The sequence below is a fragment of the Lepus europaeus genome, chromosome 2 (assembly GCF_033115175.1).
Source record: "Lepus europaeus isolate LE1 chromosome 2, mLepTim1.pri, whole genome shotgun sequence".
In the NCBI taxonomy this organism is placed as follows: domain Eukaryota; kingdom Metazoa; phylum Chordata; class Mammalia; order Lagomorpha; family Leporidae; genus Lepus; species Lepus europaeus.
Window position 1 is genome coordinate 36184773 of NC_084828.1, and position 25583 is coordinate 36210355.

The window sequence follows — 25583 nt, forward strand, 5'->3', positions numbered from 1 at the left end:
AACTCTTACTTTCAAATGAATAAATAAATTTTAAAAAAGAAATTCCCCCTTGCATGCCCTGTTTAAGCAATGAGCAGGAGAAGCAAAGAATAGTAAGAAATCATGGAAGCTAAGAACAAACTAGAAATGGGAGAAACTCAATACTTAACCTAAATTATATATAAATATATTTCTCATTGATCTTTGCTATGTGAACATGCTGGTCAGACAGGGAATTATTGAGAAGGCCATTAGCAGGATTGTCATCGTAAATCAATACCTTATACATGTTACAGGGTTTGTTATCAATGAAAATATAATGCATAATATTATTGTTCTCTAAGTATTTTAAAGTGGTACCTACCATGCTTTTCTTCTTTTTTTCATTTTTTTAAAATTTATATAAGGCAAACTAATTTCAAGTATTTCATATATACAGATTTAGGAGCATAGAGATACTTCCCATCCTACCCTCCCTTAAGCCTATCATCAACCAAAGAATAATAATAATTAAAAAAAAGCTCTCACCTTTAAAATTAAACCTGAATTGATTCAAAAATAAACATAAGTGAAATAAGTTAACTATCATCTGATTCCAAGATGAACCTCAAGGCCCAACCGACAAGTATCTAATAAAGACCTAAAGGGTTTAGATTAACAGAGTAAAATAATATAAAACAAACCTGTGACCATACCTTTAAGGGGAAGCATAAATTTTAACAGTTTCAAGGATACACACTTTAAAAACCTGGCAGGGTGCCCCTATGCATCTATTTTTTTTTTTCTGGTTAGAGTTTTATGCTTTATAGGTATGTCACAACCTATAAAATGGTTATAAATACCACAGTATATATCTTTTCCTTTAAAAGATGAGGCGACATGCAATATGAAATACTGGTTCTGAAAACAATTCATTCTACCAAGACAGAGCCAGTAATCCCAACACTTGTCAAATTGAGACATTAAAGTTGAAGTACAACAATGTAATAAATCAAAATTGACGTGACATGTCTTTAAAAAGATGCTGGATTTTGTGTGTATTTGAAGTACACAAAGAATCTTTGAGATGTGTAAATGTGATACGTATGGTGGGGAAACTGAACTGCAGGCAAACGTGAAGTGTAAATCTCACAACACCTGATGGTTTAAGTTGATAGGTGAAAAACCTTTGATTAATTCAGAGAAGGACGGCATAATGGGCTAAGGTTAAGTGAGTTTTCTCTAACTGGGAGCTAAGCAGAAACATTTTTCCCTGTTATAATTACTCTAAAGAGCATTATTTTACCAGGTTTTATTGGTCATGTAATAAACATTAATTATTCTTCAATAGACCAAATTACTGCACAGTTTCACAGTTGTCTCTGTTTGACAATTAGCTTGAACGCCACAACAAAATTAATTTGCAAGATAAAGGATGTGTATAATCTTACTGACTAAACCAGGCAGAATACATTTTCAGCCTGAAATTTCCTAAATCATTGAATTTTAATACAACTCCCCTCTTTTCCAAGTAAAATCCATTATTACTAAATAATTGATATTTTGAATGAGCTCAAAATTTTGATTTGTTTTTGGTATCTGGTGCCCACAGAGAAGTAATTCAATTGCTATAGTACCAGATATGGATGTGACATAGCTTTTACAGGGGCAATGACTTGCAGTTTTTGTTTTTTTGTTTGTTTAAAAGGTTTATTTATTTGAAAGGCAGAATTACAGAGGAGGTAGAAATAGAGAGAAAGAGATCTTCTATCCTCTTGTTCACTATCCAAATGGCTGCAACACCCAGGACTGGGCCAGGCAGAAGCTAGGAGCCCAGAACTTCATCTGGGCCTCAGATGTGGGTGGCAGGGACCCACTTCTGCTGTCTTCCTAGGCAAATTAGCAGGAAGCTGAATCAGAAGCAGAGCAGCTAAGACTCAAGCTGGTGCTTCGATACGGGATGTCGGCCTCTGCAGGCTGTGGTTTAACCCATGGCCACAACACTGGACCTGAACTCATATTTCACATTTCAGTTTTGAAGTGGGTAATAGAAGTTTCAAAGTGACCAGGACAGATATTTGCAGATATTTGTTCAGTGATACTCCTACTCGTCTCATTATGAATTGCAAGGGAATACTCCTGTTTTATAGAAAAGGTCAATCAGAGTGCTGAGAATCTGAAAAAGTGCAAAACTCGTGGTCAGAGGTAATGAAATCAGCACAGAGGTAAAAAATCCTCTGCTGAGTGGTTTTTCTGTAGCAAAGATGTTCCACTGCTCAGAAAATGTAATCTTTTGGAATCAGTCCTATTGCCATATGGTTATAATTTTCATTAATTTACCTATTTATTTTACAAAGCTTCAACACATTCTGCACTAGTTTTCATGGCAAGAACAAGAGTCCAATGTTTTGGAAAGATGTTTTTCAAAGAAAATGTATTTTTTATAGTTGAAATCATTTATAATAATTAATTTCATAATAAATTATCATGACTATGAATTCTTCAAATTTCTCATTTAAAAAAGAAGAGCTGCTTTCCTAGAATTGTCAGTGTTATTAAAACTATACAACAAAGCTATTAATAATAATACTTGTATGACTATAGTGCTCTTCACTTACAAAGCATTTACTGCCTATATAATTATACAAATATATTTTAATGCAATATATAATTAAATTGTTAAATTATATATAAAATTATTAATATAGACTTTAATTATATTAATACAAATATAATTTGTACAAATATAATTTAATTCTTATAAAAATACTGAAAGGTTGGCATTACTATACCATTTTAAGCATTTGGAATCTGAGGTTCCAGAGGTTTAAAGAGCCTCGTCTAGATCACACAGTGATAATCCACAAAAATAGATCAACTAAATTCACTGTGACTCTGATTTTCATGCTCTTAGCCAAACCACACCTTGCAACATATAATTCTTCCACCTCTGTCAAACCCCAAAGTGTAATGAAAAATTTTTAAAGTCCTTTATTATTTCTCTCAGTTCATCAAGTAACTCCTTACCCCTGGGATCTGTGGGCTTGCTTGCTTAAAAACAAAAATGAAGATAAATTTCTGTGCCCCAAACCAGGCTTCCTACATCAGACTCTACAGAGGTCAGGTGTGATAATCTGTTTGTTTAACGAATAACTTCAGGTAAGTTTAGGAAACCTCTCCAGCTCTAGGTTTTACTCCACTCCCTTAGTACTTATGTTTACTACATTCGATAATATATATTTAAGGTGCACAGACAATATAATGAAATACACATAGATAGTAAAAGAGTTAGTACTCTGCTCCCTTTCAAATATAAACCACAAGAGTGCTGCAATCATAAATGGGAATCTTCAAACTTAATCCAGTTGAGCTTACTACTGACAACCAGCACCAAAGTCACCAGACCCTACTTGTTTCTCCCCTAGCTTGTGCCCTTTCTACCACCACTCAAATAAGAGCGTGGCATACCTATTTATATTTCAAATTTAAGTATTTATTAGACAAAGTGCTCAATAGCTGTCTAGTACCATGTTAAGCCCTGTGAAGAATACACAAGTAGAAACACCATAGAAACCCCTAGTGCTAAGAAAGAAATATTCAGGATACACATACAGGTATGTGTATTACACATATTATTACAGATTATGTGATTTCAGGACATGGAAAAAAGGAACTAATTTGCAAATCAGCATTTTTTCAAGATGTTGGAATTAATTATACCTGTTCCAGGAGTGAATATCAAATACTCTCCCTTATGTAAGATGATTTCCCATAGCTTCTACCTGCAGCATAAGATTTTTGTCGCCTTCACATTGATTTACCAAATTCAATACTCTTTGTATGAGTGAGGAAGAGAAAAACCCTTTTTAAGCTAATATTGACTCCAAAAGTGTCTTTTAAAATGAACCACGCATAAAACACAGAAATCAAAAACAATTACACTGCCGAATATCTTAATGTAATTGTTTCCTGCTACCAAATGGAGTAATTTCTGATTAGTTTCCTTTTTAGTGCCTAGTATTTTTCTATATTCAATCCCAAAGGAAGAAAATGGACCTAACTTCTCAAGTTTCCTTTGAATAGTTTTTTCTTAGTTATCATTTGCAATTGGGAAATGTTACTTTCTTTAAGATACTGTATTTAATTACTACAATATGTAAAAGATATTTTAACATTGGTGTTGATATGTGTATTTTTTGCGTATAAAATATACTCTTAAATATATATAGATCTTTCATAAATTTATAGAAAACTTGGCCGGCGCCGTGGCTTAACAGGCTAATCCTCTGCCTTGCGGCACAGGCACACTGGGTTCTAGTCCCGGTCGGGGCGCCAGATTCTATCCCAGTTGCCCCTCTTCCAGGCCAGCTCTCTGCTATGGCCCGGGAAGGCAGTGGAGGATGGCCCAAGTCCTTGGGCCCTGCACCCCATGGGAGACCAGGAGAAGCACCTGGCTCCTGGCTTTGGATCAGCGCGATGCACCGGCCGCAGCGGCCATTGGAGGGTGAACCAACGGCAAAAAGGAAGACCTTTCTCTCTGTCTCTCTCTCACTGTCCACTTTGCCTGTCAAAATAAATAAATAAATAAATAAAAATAAATTTATAGAAAACTCAATGTAGTTGGAATTAGAATGTCTAAATTCATCAACTAGTTTGTGCATTTGATAATTTGATTGCAATTTCCACTGAAAGCTAGGCTTAAAAAGCCAGAATTCCATATGGAAAACATGGCTGAATTTGTCTGGAACTGAGTTTAAAACTGCAGGAAGAAACTCTATTTTGATTTCTATGTCTACCGTATACACAAGCAGAATGGCTCTTAGTTACAAAGCATCAGGCTACCCGGGTAAAGACTTTAAAGCACAAAGTGAAACATATTTCACTGACTAATGTGATAGACAGTCAACCTCCCTGCCACAACTGCCGGCGGTAGACACACCTTCTCACGTCTGTATTCATCCTGGCTACTTTCACTCCCCCTGGAGGGCTTTTGAAGTTGGATTTGACATCTCTTAAATTTATGCTTTCTGTAAATGTAAAGAGGTTTTCTTTTCTCACAGTTTTAGCCTTACGTGGAGTTCAAGTCTAATGTAGATGAAAGAGAAGCAGTGGAGACTTTAGAAATTCAATGTTTGTTCTTGATCTTTTTTTTTCCTTTTGTTTTTATGAGGTTGAACTAAAAACCCCAAAGTGGGACATAATGGCTTTAGAGACAGGAAGGAAATATTCTTCATTCTTTTTTTCTACTATAAAAAGCCCACAAGGCTCTTTTGTAGAAAGCCTACAGTAGAAGCACTCCCTCAAAAGCCACCTTTTTTCTTCTTAATAGCCTCAGAAGAGACAGTATTCAGAAAAGTTGACAGCACCAAATGTTGCTAATGTTAGATCCAGAAACACAAGCTAAGTGGTTTATGGCCAAAATCCCTGTTTACTAATATATACCTGTCGAAATCGGAATTTTTTTCTAACATAAAATGTGTTTTAAAAGGTCACTGCCTCCCAAATTCCACAATGAGCAATTTTTCCCATAAAAAAAAAATTAGGAGAAAGTACACAGATGAGACATGGTGAGAAGTAATCAGTATGACATCATGGAAAAGAATGAAAGAAAGATTATGAGAATGAAAAACATCTGGATTATGGATACAATGGATGTGACAAGCCCATTTCTGCTATCACATTAGGACATGACTGACTGTCTGATAGCTCAGAGCCATAGAACATAGCACCCATGCCGGCTCGCGTAACATTGAGAAACAAATTTTTACCAAAACTAGCAAAGAAAAAATGCAATTTGCTCACTCAACAAGTATTTTCTGAGTGTCTCTTGTGTCACAGGAACTGGGTACATAGAAAAAGACTGCAAAGTCCTTACCGAATGGATGCAGAAGAGTCTTCCCTTGTTCATATTACAACATGGACAGGCCCTCGAAAATGATATGAAATAACAGGAAGATTTGTTTTCCTCCAAAGACAAAGTTTTCATGGCAATAGCTGCCATTTAGTTAAAGCATTCGAAGGGTACTATGTTTAAAGACTCAGAAATTAAAGGACATTCTCCTCCCCTATTTGATCAAGATAGAGTTCCCTATTATTCTGAAATTTTAGTTTCCTGAACAAACACTGAGTTCTCATAGACAAAGCGATGTTTTCATTAAATATATCTGAAATATTTAGAACAATGGATAAAGTTTACATTTCAGGAGATTAATCAATAATATTTCTTCAAACATCATATTTTATCTGGTAAGTTTCTAAGTTCATACCTTGAACAGTCAGAGTAGCTGAAGCTTCAGCTTTTCCGACCATATTTTCTGCAACACAGGTATATGATCCCATGTCACCAGCCGTCACCTTCCGAATTTTCAAGGTATGATCATCTCGGATTTCATATCTAGCAGCAAACAAGAGAAAGTACAGGTAAATAATCTTGACTTGGAAAATTCTACTACTAGGCATACAATAAGTCTAGGCATCCAATCACATGTAAGAATCTCTTGGCGTTCCTCTAAGTCAGCAGGCAGAAGAGCTTATTTTATATTTATTTGGGCTTATGTATTAAACTGCTTTCTACAACTACATTTTTTTACTAAAGTTGGTGCTTGCATTTATTCACTCAAGCTTCTACGCTCACATTAAATGCAAAGGTAGTGACGTCTGGGTTGAGTGTTTGGTGCAGTGCTTAAGATGCCACTTGGGATTGCCCATAAACCATACTGGAGTGCCGGGGTTCAAGTTCTGAGTCTGCTCTCCATTTGACTTCTTGATAATGTGTACCCTAGAAGGCAGCAGTGATGGCTCAAGTATTTGGGTCCTGGCTATCCCTGTGCGAGTCCTAAATTCAGCTTGGACTAGCCCTGGCTGTTGTAGGCATTTGGGAAGTGAAATGGGAGATATTTCTCTTTCTGTCTCTCTGCATTTCAAATAAACAATTTTTTTAGAAGATAGTGACCACTGATTAGATTATTTTCATACCTCAGACTTTAAATATTTTATAAATGTTCACCTTTGGCCGGCGCCGCCGCTCAATAGGCTAATCCTCCGCCTAGCGGCACCGGCACACCGGGTTCTAGTCCCGGTCGGGGAGCCGGATTCTGTCCCAGTTGCCGCTCTTCCAGGCCAGCTCTCTGCTGTGGCTCAGGAGTGCAGTGGAGGATGGCCCAAGTCCTTGGGCCCTGCACCCCATGGGAGACCAGGAGAAGCACCTGGCTCCTGGCTTTGGATCAGCGCGGTATGCCAGCCGCAGCGGCCATTGGAGGGTGAACCAACGGCAAAAGGAAGACCTTTCTCTCTGTCTCTCTCTCTCACTGTCCACTCTGCCTGTCAAAAATTAAAAAATAAAAATAAAAAAAATAAAAAATAAAAAAAAAATGTTCACCTTTGAGAATTCGTTTACAAAATTATATTAAGTAAAGATTATGGTTATCTGTAGTTTGTAGATAAGTAAACTGAGGCACATGACAGTAAGGCATTAGTCTTCAGGCAGCTAGTGGCAGAGATAAAATCTGAATCCAGGCAGTCTTATGCCAGAGCACACAGCCTTGCATCATCTTCACTCCATTTCCATTTTCACTTCCATCCTCTTTTTCCTCTACAGGGTCTCCCTGCGTTGTATTATCTACTACAGTTTATATATCTATCCACCACATAAACATTTCAACCTCTATTTCATCTAAATTCTAAATTCATATTCCCAATCAACTCATGAGTTATACTTCACATCCCATAGCACCTGATATTTAATATGTTAAATACAGGTTTCATTTTTCTGCTTAATATAACCAATTCCTCCTATTAACAGAACTTAACTCATTTTCCTTCATCTGTTCTCTGTGTCAACAAGTTATCCAGGTTGTCAAGGTAATGTCAGAAACATCTCCCCAAATACAGCCCCAACTCCATCTCATTCCCTAACTCAGCCAATTACCCTCTCTTACTTGGACAATTACAATAAAAGTGTCCCTGGCATTAGCCCCTACCCACACATCCATAGTCTCCCCTATCTCTACAATATAGTACCAATAACACCCACTAAGTTGTTTTCTCTAAAAGAGTAATCCTGTTCATACTAACCCTTATTGGTCCTTCAATATACATGAAATATGACCCAAAATACTTTATTACACAGAGTCCCTATTTCTAACCTGATATTTCATAACTTCTCACCAAATACCCTATGTGCTAGCTATACTAAACTTTCCACCACTCAAGTTACATGAACTTCTTTCTTAGGTTTGTATCTATGTTGTGATGTCTCTTTAGAACACTCTTAATTCTTGATTACCTAATTCATACATAGTTAGACACTGCTTATGTGTCATGTTCATTTGAGAATGCTCTCCTGATTCCTTTCTTTCTGGTCAAATCAGTCTACTTTTGAGGGACTAAAATCTTGACAATGCTATCCTGCAGCATACATTTATGTCTCTTTTCCTGAGCTCCTTGGGGGCAGAAACTATGTCTAGGCCATGGCTATAATCCCAGTGTCACACAGGGGCTCAGCATACACTATAGAAGACAGCCTACTGACAATACCTGAAGGCTTTATTTTATTGCTTCATTCCCTAAGGATTCCTAATACCTGTATTTCTGCTCCTACCCAATTTAAGAACTCGACAGTATCAGGAAACTCTGACCTCTTCTACCATTCCCCGATGACACTGTAGCTGGGGAAGACAAAGTAAGAACTTTAATTGGCTCATAGTTATGTCTTTAATATGATACCTTTCCTCAATTTCCTACCTACCTGATACAATAAGTTGGTATTAACTGTGATCTGGCTGAACCAAAGAGAAACCTATTTTAAGACTACCACATTTTAAAAGGGCTCTCTGTGCAGGCCTGGGTCATGAATGTGTATTTCTTATATCAAACTCAGACCAAATGTAGGAATCTCCTGATTCTAAGAATCTCTAATATCACTCCTGGCTCTTGATGAAGGCATTTATAGAAACTTCACAACCTACATTGGAGTCACATCTTCAGAAACCCATTGGAAACTGGAAATACTATAAATTGAAATGCATGTAACAGTGCATGGTAGCTTAGCAGTTGATGCTGATGATTACAAGGCTAACGGGGAACAGTGGCTCATTGCTGCAGCCCAGCATCTCAAGAGTCTTGCACCACAATTCCCTAGTCAGGTGAAAGATCAAAATTCAAATTTCAAGGATGGGCATTGATATTAGCAGTTAAGACACCTGCATTCCACATCAGGGTGTCTGGGTTCAACTTTTGCCTCCAGCTAATTCAGACTACTGGAGGGAGCAGTGACAGTTCCAGTAACTGGGTTCCTGCCATGTGTATGAGATCGGGAGATCTCAGCTTATTGCTTCAGCTCTGGCCCAGCACCTGCCCTTGTAGACAGAAGCTCTTCTCTATTTGTATCTCTGCATCTCAAATAAATTTAAGTATGTAGAAAGTTCAAATTGCACAGTATCTACTGAATGAATATTGCTTTCGCTCTGTTGTAAAGTAAAATATATATATATATATATACATATATATATATATATATTAAGCCCAAGATCATCTGTAAGGTAGACTATACTAAAGGCATGTATGCATGTGAACATTGGTTTGATGAGAAACATTTAAATTCAGAGTTGGTGAATGACACCATTAAACCCTGACCGGTACCTGGATTTGGGCAGCTCTCCATCATCTTTTCTCCATCGTACTGTAGGCACAGGGTCACCTCGGGCCTCACATTTAAATTCTGCACTGTCATCCACTGTTACTGCTAAGTTACTAGGTCTCTTCACAAATGATGGTCTCTCTAGAAGGAGAAACAGTCATCTCAAGATAAAGTAAAAGATGAACAAACCCAAGATAATAGTAAGACATATGTTTTAAAGTAATCCTATTGGATAACACTGCACTTACCTAAAACTGTTAGCTCTGCTACTTCACTTTCCCGTTCTCCAACCATGTTGGTCCCAACACAAACATATTTGCCAGCATCGCTTTTACGGGTGTACGTAATCATGAGCTTTCCTCCTCGTATCTTAAAAACATAAAATAAAATAAATTTGATGTCAATACAATTAAAATTGCTTTAGTTATGCTTCTATGACAGAGGTCTTCATAAATTAAGTCTACATTCTAAGTCTATGGATAACTATATGAAACAGCTGATGTCTACTACTCGCTATATTGATAGGTTATAGCTTTATAATCAATGATTTCCAAACATATAATACAAAGGAAGAAAAATATTTCCCTTATTTACATTACTTATAAGGTTTTTTATATTCTGAATAAATGGAAATTTGTGTTTCAAATCAGCCAAGTTCTTTCACATTGTTTGATTAAAGGAAAACCACAAAAAATTGCATGAATAACCTGAATAGCAAATGGAAGAAAGAATCAAGAAATTCTTAAAACCATATGACATAATTAATATGCAAATGTGAATCAGCTATAAGTGATTTCAAGAAAGCACATCCTAGCATTATAAGATGTGGAACTAAACTGTTTTTAAGTTACTAGATTTGTCAGAGTTTCTTGAGAGGAATATTATTACCTATAAAAATATAGTAAAATCTGTCATTTCTGAAAAAAATAAAAAGATATTACTGCTTTCCAAGTAATTTTGTGGGAGCTTAGGAAGCAAAGATTGAGCTTTTTTCTGAACAGATTCTAGTAAATCATCTGGAAAGTGACATTCGGGTACACTCTTGGACATGCAATTAATTGAGCAAGAATTATTACAATTGTATGAAAACATCCACAGAAGAAGTAGACCTACAATAAATATAAATTAATATTAAGACATGGAAATTGGACTATTTCTTCTTAATTTAACATGCTTTTGATTGAAGAATTGTTACCTATAAATATCTACAGTGTTTTGATTCTTAGAAAGGTATTGTCAAGAATAACTTCCACAATGTGTACTCAAACAGGTTTTGACTTCACAGTGACTTTGTAAAGTGTACTGATTAAGCAGAGAAAGTGGCAAAAAAAAAAAAAAAGAAGTAGAGGAAGAAGGGAGGAAAGGAAGTATGTAACCTGCATTTTAAATTAAAGTGAGGATATTTTTACATCTCAGTTGTTGAAAACACTGTACAGAGACCCTCAGCATCAATTTCAATGGTTACAGTTTTAGAATGTTTTACCCAACTATTTCCAAATTGATAGATATTTAGGATACTTCTCTCTTCCTCTTATAAACAGCACTAAAATCAGCATTCTTTTATATAGAGTACTTCCAAAAGTTCATGGGAAATGGAATTATATGTGTACATTGGAGGAAAATAATTTCGATATCCATGCATAGTTTTTTTTTTTTTCCATAAAACCCATTTTCTACAAAATTTTTGAAGATCCCTTGCATATACAACTTGAGGCTACTGGCTCACAATGCTGTTATAAATTTTGTGAAGTGCTCTTTCTGTAAAAATATCATTCAAATGTTGCTGTTTGGTATAACCCTGCAGTAAGAACATTGGGCAACAAGCATCTCAGAAGTCTAGGCTCTCCTGTGTCCATCTCTCCACCATGACCACCATCACAACATGTTTTCATTATACTTTTAAATATCATTTTTCTATCCCTAACCATGGACTATGAGGTGGAGGAGTATAACAAATTCCCCTGTATAGACCTAACTCAAACATTGCTTAGTAAATAAAATTTTTATAGGAGGGAAGTGATTGATCCAATGTCACACAGCAAGTTAGAACAGGGCTGAGATTTTAGGCAAGATGTGTCTTTGAATATAAGAGTTGTATAAATCACAATAAACACACAACTCACAACTCTGTTATCATAATTGCTGTTTAATAAACTTGAGTTCGTGATCCTCCCAAGATGATCCATTTTACCCTTTCACCATGTACTTGTTTTTAAATATTCACATAAACACTTTACAAAAATCTCGAGGAAATAAAATCATTATAATAAAGAAGGTTAAAAAAAAACAAACCTCCTATTTTAAAGATTTTATTTATTTACTTGAGAGGGAAAGTTATAGACAAAGAGGTCCTCCAACTGGTGGTTCACTCCCCAAAAGGCTGCGATGGCTGGAACTGGGCCAATCTGAAGCCAGGAGTTACTTCTGGGTCTCCCTCATGGGGTGGGGGACCCAGGCACTTGGGCCATCTTCTACTGCTTTCCCAGGCCATTAGCAGATAGCTGGATAGGAAGTGTAGCAACCAGGACTCAAACTGGCGCCCATATGAGATGCAGACACCGCAGGTGGAGGCTTAACCTAGTACAGCAGAACACCAGTTCCAAACACCACTATTTTAATGGATGCTAAGTCATCTAAGAAGTAGCCATAGACACATACTTCTATCTTGGTTCTATACCTTAGGACACACATTAAGGCTCCTCCAATGTCTCAGCACCTATCCTTAAATATCCTTGCACACTTAGGTGACTATTTCTGAAAAAAAAAAAAAATTACATAATGATAGATAAAAATTAAATCAAAATATAAAGAAACAAATGCTTTGAACATTTACTATCTAAAGTCAGAAAGTCAACATGCTTTATCTATAACAAAATACAAAGCTTTAGCAGTAATGTTAAATTATATTGAAATATGTAGACAATCAGAGTCAAGGATAATACATGTACTTATCAACTGTACAGACTTACTTCTAGAGTTTTGATGTCATACGGGACTGGTTAATTTCTACAAATTTGAAATATATAGGGATGGAGAGTTTTAAATGAACTTGCTGATGCGCCTGTGGGGCACTAATTAACATATAATGCAGTGCTATTATATTTTTGAAGTAATCTATACAGTTGAACAGGAGGGAACTGAACAGGAGTTATGAGGGGACTACTAGGAGATTCTAAGACATTGAAAAATTCCAGTTTTGAGATAAATGGGGGGAAAACAACAGCTGAGGTGAACCAAAATAAAGTTATAAAGTCCTGAGGAGTTTACAGTACAAGCCCTATAAACTGTAGCCCCAACTATATATTACACATGGCTCAGTTTTGGGTAAACTATAAAACTCAACCTGTCAGGAGAATTATGCGTTTGGGAGCACATGTCAATGATTTTGGTATTGAATGTAAATCAAAATACTGTTTCTGTTTTTTATAAACTTGCTTTATACCGTTGTTTATAACTACATCAAATGTATTATGTAAGTTGAAATATACTATGAAGTTTAAAAATATTTTCTTTATCATTGCAAGTAAACAATCACTAATAATTAAGGTACCACCTTGTCAATTTTCCTCAGGAAATGTTTTTGATGAATCAAATACTTAAGATGTTTTTTGTACTGCATCAAAATATGCCTAAAAGTATATATTTAACAATGCTATTCATGCATATATCACTTCTACATTAATGCATACCCTAAAACTAATCAAAAATCTGAAAAATTATTTTAATGAGATAAATGCTTATTTTCTCATATCAAGAAACCTATTTTTAATTATATAAATGCCTTTTTTTTCCTAGTAGCAAGAGCAAAGATATAGTCACCAATGCAAAATATGGTCAACTAAATTGTTCTTTTTTACCAATCAAGATATCCTTATTAATATTATTGACGTCACAACCAAACTCAAAATCAAAAGTTTTTTTTTAAGTTAAATATTTCTGAATCCCAGATAACCTTTACAAATATATATAAGAAAGCAAAGTGATTATGGGTTCTGAATCTCTTACTATACGAATGGTCTTCAAAAGTCCATGGGGAATGTAAAGTCACAAATCAACCATGTATGGGTTTGAAATTTTTGTACCCAAATAAACATCTCTTATTCTATTTTCCTTGACTTTTTGGAAGTACTCTTGTACATGTATCAAGATATCACACTATACCCCATCAATATGTATAATTTTTATGTATCAGTTTCATATCACCAAAGGAAGAAGATAAAATTAGATACTATAGGAAATATTTATTCCATTTGGGAAGAAATTGCTACTGCTTCTCAGATTGGTTAAAAAAATCCATACACACAAGCCTTCTACTCTATCAATAAGACAATTTCATTATAAAATACAACATTCTGTTGTATACTCACTGCCAATAATGGTTAAGGATCCCAAAGTAGATGTTACAAGTTAAATGGAAGACTAAACAAGCCTCACCAAGCCTGGGAGAAACTTATTTCCTCAGAGATGATAGAGACAGAAACAGACAGAAGTGAAGGAGCAAACAACAAAATAGGGCAAACATAGAATAAAATAACGGGAGGAAAATAGCAGTCTTCAATTTCTATAAATTCAAATTGATTTTGGCATTATATCAACGGCTGAATTGAAATGGAGCTAAGCAAAAACCATAAATCTATTCTCTATAGTCACACATGCAGAATCTAAGTACACAGCCTATTATTTTCAACAAACCAGAGAACAGAAAAAAACATTGCACCATAATCCTGATCAAATATACCATACTAGCTTTTGAGCAGTATGTACTATTAACAATCACCATTTTATGTTGAGTCATAAAAATATTTATTGTAAATTCGAGGAAACTTTATACATTCTAAACCAAGGTATCCCTTTGCAAACCAAAAAAGAAAAAAATGACATTTCCTCTCTATACATAGATAGGAAAGAAAAATGTCTAACACACACAAAACATCATAAATGCAAAAATAGCACTATTTAAAACAAGCTCAGAAATATTTCTTGGCAGGTTTCTTCCTGCAGCTGCATGTGACAGCCAAATTGTAAACCTATCAAAAACTAGTTTGTATAATGAACAGACACAATGTTAAACACTGAACTGCAGCGCACTATTTCAATTAACATAATCCGGGGAGTGGAGAAGCTGAACGTGTTAAGCTTGCAGACAATATGCTGGCATCTAGCCTATGTCAAAAATCCGAGGCCGAGGTCTTACTTCCTCATTACCATCCACCTAACCAGCCCACAGTGGTAACCACATTAGAGGCCCACATTTCCATAAGCTCTAGACAGTCCTTAAAGGGGGGCCTCAGCTATATACATACTTGATGAAAGCAAAACAAAACAGAAAAGGTCCCAGTGGTCTTGCTCCTTTTGGGGAAGGAGACAGAGGCGGAGAGATGAGATGAAGGTGGTACAGAATTTTAACGTCTCAGATATCTTTAAACTTTATTTTTTCTTAGGAACTGACTTGGGTTTTAAAAAAATGTTTTAGAGACATTAAGATATGGCAATTCTCAATATATTTTATGTATTTTATTTTTGCATACCAGGAGGAATTCTCCATATAAGAAACTAAAATGATTATTTTCTTTGAGATAAATGTCCTTTCTCCTACCACTTAATTTTTTTTTTCTGAAGCAGTTGGAAGTCCTTTATGTACTGTCTCCATCTCATTTATGGCATTGTTTATGGAGGGATAGTAGGGAAAAATTAAGTAAAAGAAGGTGTTTTTGCCCAAAATGAAGAGAACCATTTTATATGTCAAGTTGGCAGAAAAAAACAAAAAACCTACAATCAGTATTTTTATTGCTATAACACAAGATAAAAAGCTTTCTTATATTTTTGCACACAAAGAAGCACATTTCATCAAAAAAAAAAAAAAAAAAGAAATTCAGCTTTTTGGTCTGATTATTCTATGGTATATACAGCTTACCCTGCAATCAGGGCTCACAATCACAGATACAGATGAACTCAAAATGAACTCCTTGGTATGTCTTCATTTTCTACCCTAAAGCAAGTCAGATGATTTGCAGTATCTGTTACACAGGAATTTTTTTCAAGCATCACCCCCACAATGTTATCCATACACCTCTAGGTTAACATGATAAACCGACTGGGGCTAATTAACTAGTTTGGCTACACAAAATCTTTTCTGCTTTTAATTACATTAACCTAATGTGACTTGAATTCAACAGACCAAACATGAAACCGCTAATTATATTAAGGGCTTCAAAGATGATCTCAAATTGCTAACCACCAAACTGTCATATAATTTATCTCATTTCCTTTAATAGATTTTGCATTCAAAAAATCTGTGTTCTTTACTAGAAACATGATTTTTAAAAACCACCAAAACAATGAACAGATAGAATACTGGTTTAGAAGGTTAAAGGAGAAATACATTTCAAATAATGCAGATGGGACACACATAGGTGCCATCAAACCAATAAGAAATTGTGCAGTTCTTAATTTTTACCACTTCCTAAAACATTAAAGGATTGAAACCATTCATTTACAGTGGTAAGGGCCTGAGAAGCAGGATTAATACAAACAACAAATTTAATTAATGTATCTGGGTTTAGAAACTATTTTTTTCTGCAAAGCATGATTTTTTTTTTTTAATCACTGATTCCTTTTCATATTATTTTGCAGAGAAAGTAAGATGAGAGGTATTGAATTGTAAAGTGAATCAGGGTTAAACAATTCACCCCTAAGTCTACTAGGACAGAATCTCTCTTCACAGTGATTCTGTCAAGCCGGCCTGTATCTTTGACCTCCAGAATAGATAGCAAGCTGCAGTGAACTACAGGAGAAGTGCCTTGCAGGGTTCCCTAGTGACAACAAGATGCAGGTAACCCAGATGGCCATTCACAGCCCCAGACATTCTCCTTGGTGAATGAAGCTGCAGGACAGTTTTGGAGGGTCCTTGAAGACTCCTTTCAAAGGGAACATATCAAGAAGTGTCACAATAATAACAGCTTTTATTTCCTTAAAATTTGGCATTAACTTACCAACAACAATGATAAACCAGGAAAAAAAAAAAGGTGCTCTCCTTTGAGCAGGCAGTGAGGCAGTGGAATACGGAGGTAAAATAATATCATTACTTCCCAATCTGGCTACAAGAGTGATAGCAATTTTTAATGTCAGGCCATTCAGATTAAAATACCCATATCTTCTAAAACATGCTATTCCATGTCTCAAAAACAATTATGGTTTATTGCATTCTAAATTAAGAAAAAAACACTGATGGTAGTGTAATTACTTTGTACGAATGACAAAGGATTAGATTCACAATCCAAAGTGTCTCAAAGCAACTTTAAAAAAATCGTAATCAAGTAAAAGAATCAGATTTTGAATTTCTTACAATATCAAAGAAAATATGATAGTTCTTACTGGGTAATATTTTTTACTCATATCCCCAGCTAAGTCATGGAATAAACAAGAACAGTTAAAACAGAAGCCATGACTAGCATTAAATGATTTAATGAATTTATAATAATTATGATAAAATAGCTATATATAAAAAAGTACATGTAGATATTTTATATTTCTGAATGACACACATTAATTGATTAATAACAACACAATAATTGATGTTGTTCTCTTCAGATTTTTTTTTTAAGATTTATTTATTTATTTGAAAGGCAGAGTTACAGAGAGAAAGAAAGACACAGAGAGAAATCTTCCATCCATTAGTTCACACCCCAAATAGCCACAACTGCTGGGGCTGGGCTGATCTGAAGCCAGGAGCTTCCTTGGGGTCTCCCATGTGGGTGGCAGGAGCCCAGGGATTTTGGCCTTCCCAGGCACATCAGCAAGGAGCTGGACTGGAAGTGGAGGAGCCAGGACTGGAACCAGAGCCCTCATGGGATGCCAGTACCACAGGCAGCAGCTTTACCCACTAAGCAAAACGCCAGCCCCAAGGGACTTAATATTTTTATTTAAGGTTTAGTTATTTTATTCAAAAGGCACAGTGACCAAGAGAGGAAGTGACAGAGAGAAAGATCTTCCATCCTCAGGTTCATTCCTCAAGTGGTCACAATGATTGGGGCTGGATTGAAGTCAGGAGCCAGGAACCCCACGTAGGTCTTCCCTGTGGGTGGCAGGGCCCAAGCACTTGGGCTGTCTTCCACCACCTTCCCAGGAACCTTAGCAGGGAGATGATTGGAGGCAGAGCAGCAGAGGCTCGAAATGGTGCTTAATATGGGATGCTGGCCTCGCAGGCTATGGTTTAACCTGCTACAACACAATGCTGGCTCTGGGAACTTAAATTTTAATGTAGTTATTAGTTAAAAGCTAATTTTTGATAAATTCCCACCATTAAAAATAACTTACTGAAAACTATTTGTATCCATAACTCTAATCACTCTCACTATTTCTCTTAAGTACAAGTTTCCATAAATTTTTATATTTGCATTAATATTGTCAAAAATTGATATTTTAAAAATTACATCATGCTTGATACACATGACTTCAAATTTCAGTCTGAAAGTACACATTTTATTTCAGATTAAGATAAACAACAAACCAGTGTTAACCAAATTACATTTCTGAATTTTTATGAATTTTTCAAAAATTCTTCCTATTCCTATCCCATTCTTGTTCATATGGATGATGGGAGAGAGAGAGAGAGAAGCGGGGTTGACGTAGAGAGGGAGACAGAGAGAAAACGAGAGGAGAGGGAGGGAAGGGGGCGAAGAATGATGAAAGAGAGATGGAGGGGGTAGATGAAAAGGAAAAGTGGGGGATGGGAAGAGAGGAGAGAGGAGAGATACTGTTTTAAATACTTCCCACTCATGTCTCTTGATTAGATATGATCTGGTTTCATGCTGTTCCTTCAAATTGGTTCGGTAAGGTTGTCACGTCCCCACGGCTGGTATACTATGAATCCCTGACACAAAGCGAGAGCAATTGTACCCACAGATGGGTCAAACTAAGAAAAAATGGATAGGCTGCTAATATTTACAAGACTTTTTTTTTTTTTTAACTGCAGCCTACCAAAAAAAAAAAAAAAAAAATCAGATCCTGTCAGTTTCTATCACACTGAGAAAAGTATTCACCTTGGTTTTACGCTTCCATTTAAAGGCCAATTCTTAAGCAAAGCCCATTGCATATTGAACAGTCTACTTAAAGTGTAAATGATGTTCACAATACTTCCACCAAAACCATCTTATTTAACGAAAGGATGCAGGGGCAGGTGCATATGCCTTGAGATGAACTTACATGAATGGGGAATTGACAGCAATCATATGGCTTTCTACACTTTTCCTGGTTCACAAAAGGGCCGGCATTACAAGAAGAAAAACTAACTTGTTGTAGGTCTTTTAACTGTTCTCTTAGGAGTGGAAATGAGAGGAAAAATGGGCAATTAGGATCTCTCCATTGGCCTCCCATATTTGCCAGGACTACAAACATACAAGAGAACCTGATCCAATTTCATTTGTTTGCTAGTACACTTTACAATACCATTTGAAAACCAACATGAATTCAGCCAGGAGTTTAAACACACTCGATCATCAGAGAAGCAACAAGAGACTCATGCAGGAAAAGCAATTATCCCAGTGGGAACACGTGGCTCAACAGAGCTTGGTGAGCTGCCAGCTGAGAACACAGACCCGGAGAGTTGCTGTACGGCAGCTGCATTTCTCTGTTATTTCCATTTTTCCTACTAAACTTCTCATTTCTTCCTCATAGCAATTTATAAATTGGTAGTTGGCTGTTTGCTTCTGCACATGCACACCTATGATAATTTGATTATAGGCTGCATCAGGAAGAGTTGTATTGCTAATTGCAGACAACTGGCAGCCACCCTGCAGAGAGACAGTTAAGAGGGGGGATGATTTTCCTCCTGAAGGTATAAATTAGTACCTTTCTACCTATCTAGGGTATCTCACCAGAGGACCTTTATAAGAATCCCAATTTTAACAAGAAATAGCCAAAAGAAGAAACACAGTTTTCTTAAAATGCACCTATTTCCCTTGCTTCAGTGTGGCTCAAAGTCAGTATGAAAATCTGGGCTTGGCATTTTCTCTGGGACACCCGTTCACCTGGATCAGTCAGAGGCATGCAGCCTAAAGCAATCAACAGAGAACGCCCCGCTAATTTACGGTATTCCAAAGGAGGGCCAGACAGGTGCTGAGTGCTGATGAAATGGGGAGCACATGAAGCAGTGAGGGCGTTCCACAGACTCCCCAGGTGTCTGCTTCCCGCACCATTAAGACTAGAACTCCAAAGTGAGTCCTATAAAACACAGGCAATATAAAGAGTGGTTTGGGAGTAAAACAGCCTTGGCTATCTGTCTCCAAAAAGTAAGACAATTGATTGGTTTTTCACCGCAATCTACCTAGGTAGATTTCATGGTAGTATTCAAAATGGATATGAAAAATTAATTTAGCTCATAGCTATCAAAGTTAATGTATTATTTCCTTCACAGGTCTCATGAAACAAGGTCCTGCTGTTTTAAAGGTAAAAACAAAGTCTTAAGGGCAATTTTCACTTTCCCACAAAACCAGGTTTGCTTTTTATCACCTCATCCAACCATCTGGCTATAATTCTGAATTTACATACAGTCACTGCTAAGACAGCCTGAAATAAAAATCCATTGAGGAATTATGACTGTGCTCTAGGAATAAAGATGAAAAATGTTCATAGTTTTTGAGGGGAGAAAACCTCATTTTCAAACTCTTGGCTCTTTTGAGTTACAAGGACACCAGCTGAAAATACTTTTCCAACAGTAAATCCCTTTTCCTCTCCATGGGTTCTTAGGCTTATTTCTTCTCTAGAGTTTTGCTCCAGCGTGAGAATTTCCCTCACTTCCAAATACCTTGCTAAGCTAATGCCTTTTCCAGAAACCATGCACGCTTTGTTACTCTTGAAATTTAAATTAGTTATATTCCAAACAGGACACACAACCATGGCCAGAAAAACTGAATCAAGATTGGGTGTGTAAGGGGTTTTTTGATTCAAAAGTTCAGAAAAAACTGATTTGACTTTACAGAAACGCATTACTAAATTGACAAACATAAAAAGCAACAAAAGCACTTAGTGCTATGAATGAAGATTTTATACAAGTATGAACATCTCTAAAATAACTACAAATGGAAGTCAACTCTTACTCACATTGTATGGTATTTTAATTCCAAAGCGTCAAAGAGGAAACAGAGCTTGCAAGTGACAAGCTTAACTAACTAATCAGCAGTTGGGGCTTATTAAGCTGGGGTCAGAGATGCAATATCCAGATGGCCAGTTGCTTTACCCTCTTATTGATCACGAGATCATGCCAGAATCTACCTCAGTTATTGGACATACTTGTGTCTGATTTCATAAGGGACACACAATTGGAAGATAAATAACTCATGCATTCCCCCCACAGTGCACATATTAAAATAAAAGAAGACATATGTATATACTTGCTAAGAGGCAGCAAGTAGGCTAATTCATCTTGTGAGAAATAGAATACAAATTTAGGGAAGAGAATTTTGAGATGGAGCTCAAGCGGACCTTTTTTAAAACATTTTTTTTTCTGTTACACAAGTTTCTCTTTTTGAAAAACTTTTTTCATTTATTTGAAAGGCAGAGAGAAAGAGAGAGAGAGAGGGAGAGAATGTGCATGCTCCAAATGCCCAGGACAGCCAGGGCTGGGCCAGGCAGTAATCTCCCAAGTGGGTGGCAGGACCCTGAGTACTGGAGCCATTACCTGTTGTCTCCCAGGAGACTTGGAAGCTGAAGCAAAGCTGGGAGGGACCAGAACAGAGACACACTGATATGGGATGTAGGTGCCCCAAATGGCCTCTTAACTGCTGTGCCAAATTTCTGGTGGGCTACATTAAGCTTCAGGATTACCACATATATTTCTCACTCTTTCTCGAGAACTAATGATAAACTTGTGAACAAAAGAGAAATGAGTGCATCCTGCTCACTTTTATTTCTATAGTTATTTGTGAAAACAAAATGGTCATATAAAGAATATTCCAAAAAATCACTTAGAGTGCTATTTGTTTGAGGCAATCTCCATCATCAATGGTTCAGTTCCACAGCCAAAACAGAAACAGACTAAAGAGAAGATGTAGTGCAAATACTATTAACAGGATTAAGGGATACCGGTGTTTTGCTTTGCTTTCAACCTAAGTGTACTATTGGAACTTTGAATTGAAAATCAGAATTTTGTAAATCCTAGGTTGGTTGCACACAAACCAAAACAGAAGTTCCAGCATTAAAGGCGTGACAAAGGTTCTGGCAGAAGTGATAGTAGTCAGTAGAAAGCTTAAAGATCACAGGAAAATCCATGAAGAAAGCTTGCTCTGACACTTCTCGCTTCTCTTCCACACAGAATACACCTTCGATGACGGCAAGGATTTTGTCCTATCTTTAGCATTTAAAATGTACAGCACCAACTCAGAAAGCACACTATTAGAATTTTTTTACAATCTGAGAGCTCAAACATATTTTAGATTTTGTTAAAGCCACTCTTCTTCATACTGCCCTGAGGAAGACAAATTTAACATCTGACCACTTTGTACCAAAAATAACAAATGCATTTGAATTCTCTGATGCTTCTCTGGAAGTTATAAATTAGACTTTAACAATTGCAAAAACCTACTGCCTGGAAAAAAACCTGTCCTATGTATACAAAAATGGTCTTTGATGTTTTTCTCAGCAAACACAAAAACTGCTTCAATGAATCTGTTATATTATTATTGTTATAATTAATGTGAGTTATGATGGGCCAACATCTGCTGTATACATGGCCTTGTTATATATATATATATATATATATATACACATATAATATTCCTTTCTTATTCTTTACCGATTCATTTATTTGAAAGTCAGAGCCTCAGAGATGGATAGAGAGAAACAGTGAGAGAGAGCAAGAGAATGGAGAGAGCTTCCAGCTGCTGATTCACTCCCCAACAGGGAAGTCTGGGCCAGGCCGAAGCCAGGAGCCCAGTATTCCATCCGGGTTTCCGATGTGACAGGCAGCACGTTGGAGACCCAGCACCTGGACCATCTTCTGCTAACCTCACATGCCCAATAGCAGGAAGCTTGATAGAAAAAGGAACAGCTGGGGCCCAAACAGGACCTGTAACGCAATGTAGTTGTTGGTGTGTGTGGTTTAACCCATTGTACCACAATGCCTGCCTCTATTGTGTTTAATTTTGAAAACATTCTCCCATATGGGTGCCAGTTCAAGTCCTGGCTGTTCCACTTCTGATCCAGACTTTGCTAATGCACCTGAGAAAGCAGCAGAAGATGGCTCAAGTCCTTGGGCCCCTGTACCCATGTGAGAGAACCAGAGGAAGCTCCTGGCTTTGGCCTGGCCTAGCCCTTGCCTTTGCATTTTGGCCATTTAGGGAGTGAACCAGCAAGTGGAAAATCCCCTCCCAACTCCTGTAACTTTGCCTTTCAAATAAATAAAACAAATACTATAAACACACACATACACACACACACCAATTCTCACAGGGTAGGTATACTTCCCTATTTTTTGAGTGAGAAATCTAAGATTCAAAAAATATTTAAAAATTTGGTCCAGCTCATTTAGTAGGCACACTGGAGGTCATTCCACATGGCTCCAAAGTACAGCTTCTATCATAGACTATTTTTCCCTTAGGATACAAAACCACAGCTTGTATTTTCATTGCTCCCTATGCCACAGACTACAAATTCCCAATCTTTTTGTAAATGGAGAGATTGTGAAGAACAAATAGGTGCAGGCTATGGACCTCCAGGACAGTTAGGTTGAGGGCCCGTCTCTATCACTCTCGATGTTTAAGCCTAAGAGATCTGGATATTCAACCCAATTGTCATTAATCCATCTAGTTGTCAGCAGAAAGCTGTGCATGCTTACACTCCACGATGCACATGTGGTTTAAAGGAGACCTGTAATTAGGTAAATATCCCACATTAGCTCCTATATAGAGGAAGGTCTCTGCTATTTCCATATGAACCTGCACTTATTAATACGGCATGTTCAAATTTTAAACAGAGTATGTATAAGCACCCATACTACACGTGGAGAAATCTGACATGATCTTTTATCAGTGTGGTACGTGGGGCGGTAAGGCGATGTGATCAATCTAGGTGAGAGAAGAATGACACTGTGATTGCGAAAAGGCAATGAGATCAGGAATAATGGATTTCATAGTAAATTATACTTTATCCACTCAAGGAGACAAATTTCCATTATTTTCAACTAGCATTATACAGATTGAGTTCAACTGCACTTGAAGTGTTCCCATCCAAGATGATGCTCTTGAGGTGACTTAGACATGAGCCTGTTTCTAATGTGATAGGCCTTTAAAGCTCCATGATCACCTAGATTTGTAAGATTTAAGAAGACAAAACCTGTGCCATCTGGTAGTAATTTTGTTAATGCACACCAGATTATTTTACAAGTGTACGATTTATCAAATTCTTCGGCTTTAAGGAGATAAAAAGTGAAGTGGTCAGATGTTACCAATAGCTATTTGGTTAAAGCAACTGGCCTTTAAACAAAAGAAATGCAGAATCAGCATTAGATTAGAGGAGACAACAACCTCAGCATGGAATGTGGGATTATTCTTTGAGAGAGAAACTTTAAATGAAACTAGTACTAGATACAAGATGGAGAAATGAAGTTAACCTTAGCCAATTATGAACAATGAAAAGAAATCCCTTCCTCCTTTAAAGTGCTTAGATGAAAACTAGTTTAAAAACATAAGGCCTTACCAATTTTTTCTTTGCATTTTGAACCCTGTCTTAAGGAAATAATGCCTTTTGCATTCAAAGGCAATGTTGCATGTATAACTTTTTTTTAAAGATGACAATACATTTTGCTTGATGTAAACAGAAACAAAATATGGTCAGGGTTATCATGAGCAAACACAAACATTACAAGCATTAGAATGTCAACTTTTTAAAGACTGAAAATTTACCAAAGAGGATTCTGATACCATTTAAGTATTTCTCAAATTAAACATAAGATTTATAAGCAGTGCTTTCAGATAAATTTTAGAACTATATTTTTAGAGAAACATTTCATCTGTGAGTAATAGGACATTGAAAATAAAACAAACTGGTTAGAACACAATCCCTGAACCCACAAGAGATTATGTCTTTAATTAGGCAAACTATTTTAACCTATAATTAAACAAAGTGCTCCTAGAGAGTAGTAGTGAAATTCCACTAGTCCTTGGCTATTTGGAGAAATTTAATGATCTGATCAGATGCAACAAAGTGCCTGGAAACTAAAGAGACTTAGCTGCACTGAGTGAGCATATATCACAAGGAAAAAATAAAAGGGCAAACAATATTTGTATGTCTGTCTTCTATGCTGGGATAGCAAGTTAATCTCAAATTCCTATTGCAGGCTTTTTCATTTTACCATGTGTGTTCTGTTTTGCAGAGTTATAATGTTTCTGCTTACTATATTATATTGAAAATTACTTTGAATTATGAGGTACAACTACAACCTTTTTTGGCTGATGACTCGAATTTCTGAGACACTTTGTGCTTTCTGGAGGGTCCACTTGGACTGAAGGATTGTGGATGCTAACCAGCAGCATGTATCCATCAGGTTTTGGCCCAGTGAATTTCAAGAGCTGGCAGAATTCCACATGGAAGGCAGCTTAGGCAGATCTGTTAGGCAGTCCTCTACGTTGTCTAATGTTACTCTGACTGAAACTAACATTTGACCGGAGCTAACTTTTGGAAAAACATTCAAAACTGTTTAGGAAACCTACTTGAAAAAAACTAAAATTCAGAAGACCAGACTCACCTTGAGAGATTTAATAGAATACTGATAATCAACATGCAGCAATCAAAACAATGTTCAAGATTATTCAGATTTTTCATACAAATGAAGACTTTTACTCCTATGGAAGTACATTACACCATTTAGAGGAAGCTTGATAAATGTGTATAATTTCCCACAGCCATCAAAAGTTAGTTGTTAAACTAGATTTTCTCTGGCAATCTTTGGCCTCTGCTATTTTATCTCAGCATCTAGACACAACTGCACCCTCTC

General features: G+C 36.5%; 1 protein-coding gene across 1 annotated transcript in view; it reads right to left on the reverse strand.

Annotated features, from left to right (window-relative positions):
• ROBO1 (roundabout guidance receptor 1) overlaps positions 1 to 25583 on the reverse strand; it is a 453969-nt gene that overhangs the window by 124091 nt on the left and 304295 nt on the right. Inside the window, exons 4-6 of the mRNA XM_062206682.1 lie at positions 9844 to 9964; positions 9598 to 9736; positions 6225 to 6352 (exon numbers count right to left, since the gene is read on the reverse strand). Coding sequence (XP_062062666.1) covers positions 6225 to 6352; positions 9598 to 9736; positions 9844 to 9964 — 388 coding nt within the window. The remainder of the gene's footprint in view (positions 1 to 6224; positions 6353 to 9597; positions 9737 to 9843; positions 9965 to 25583) is intronic.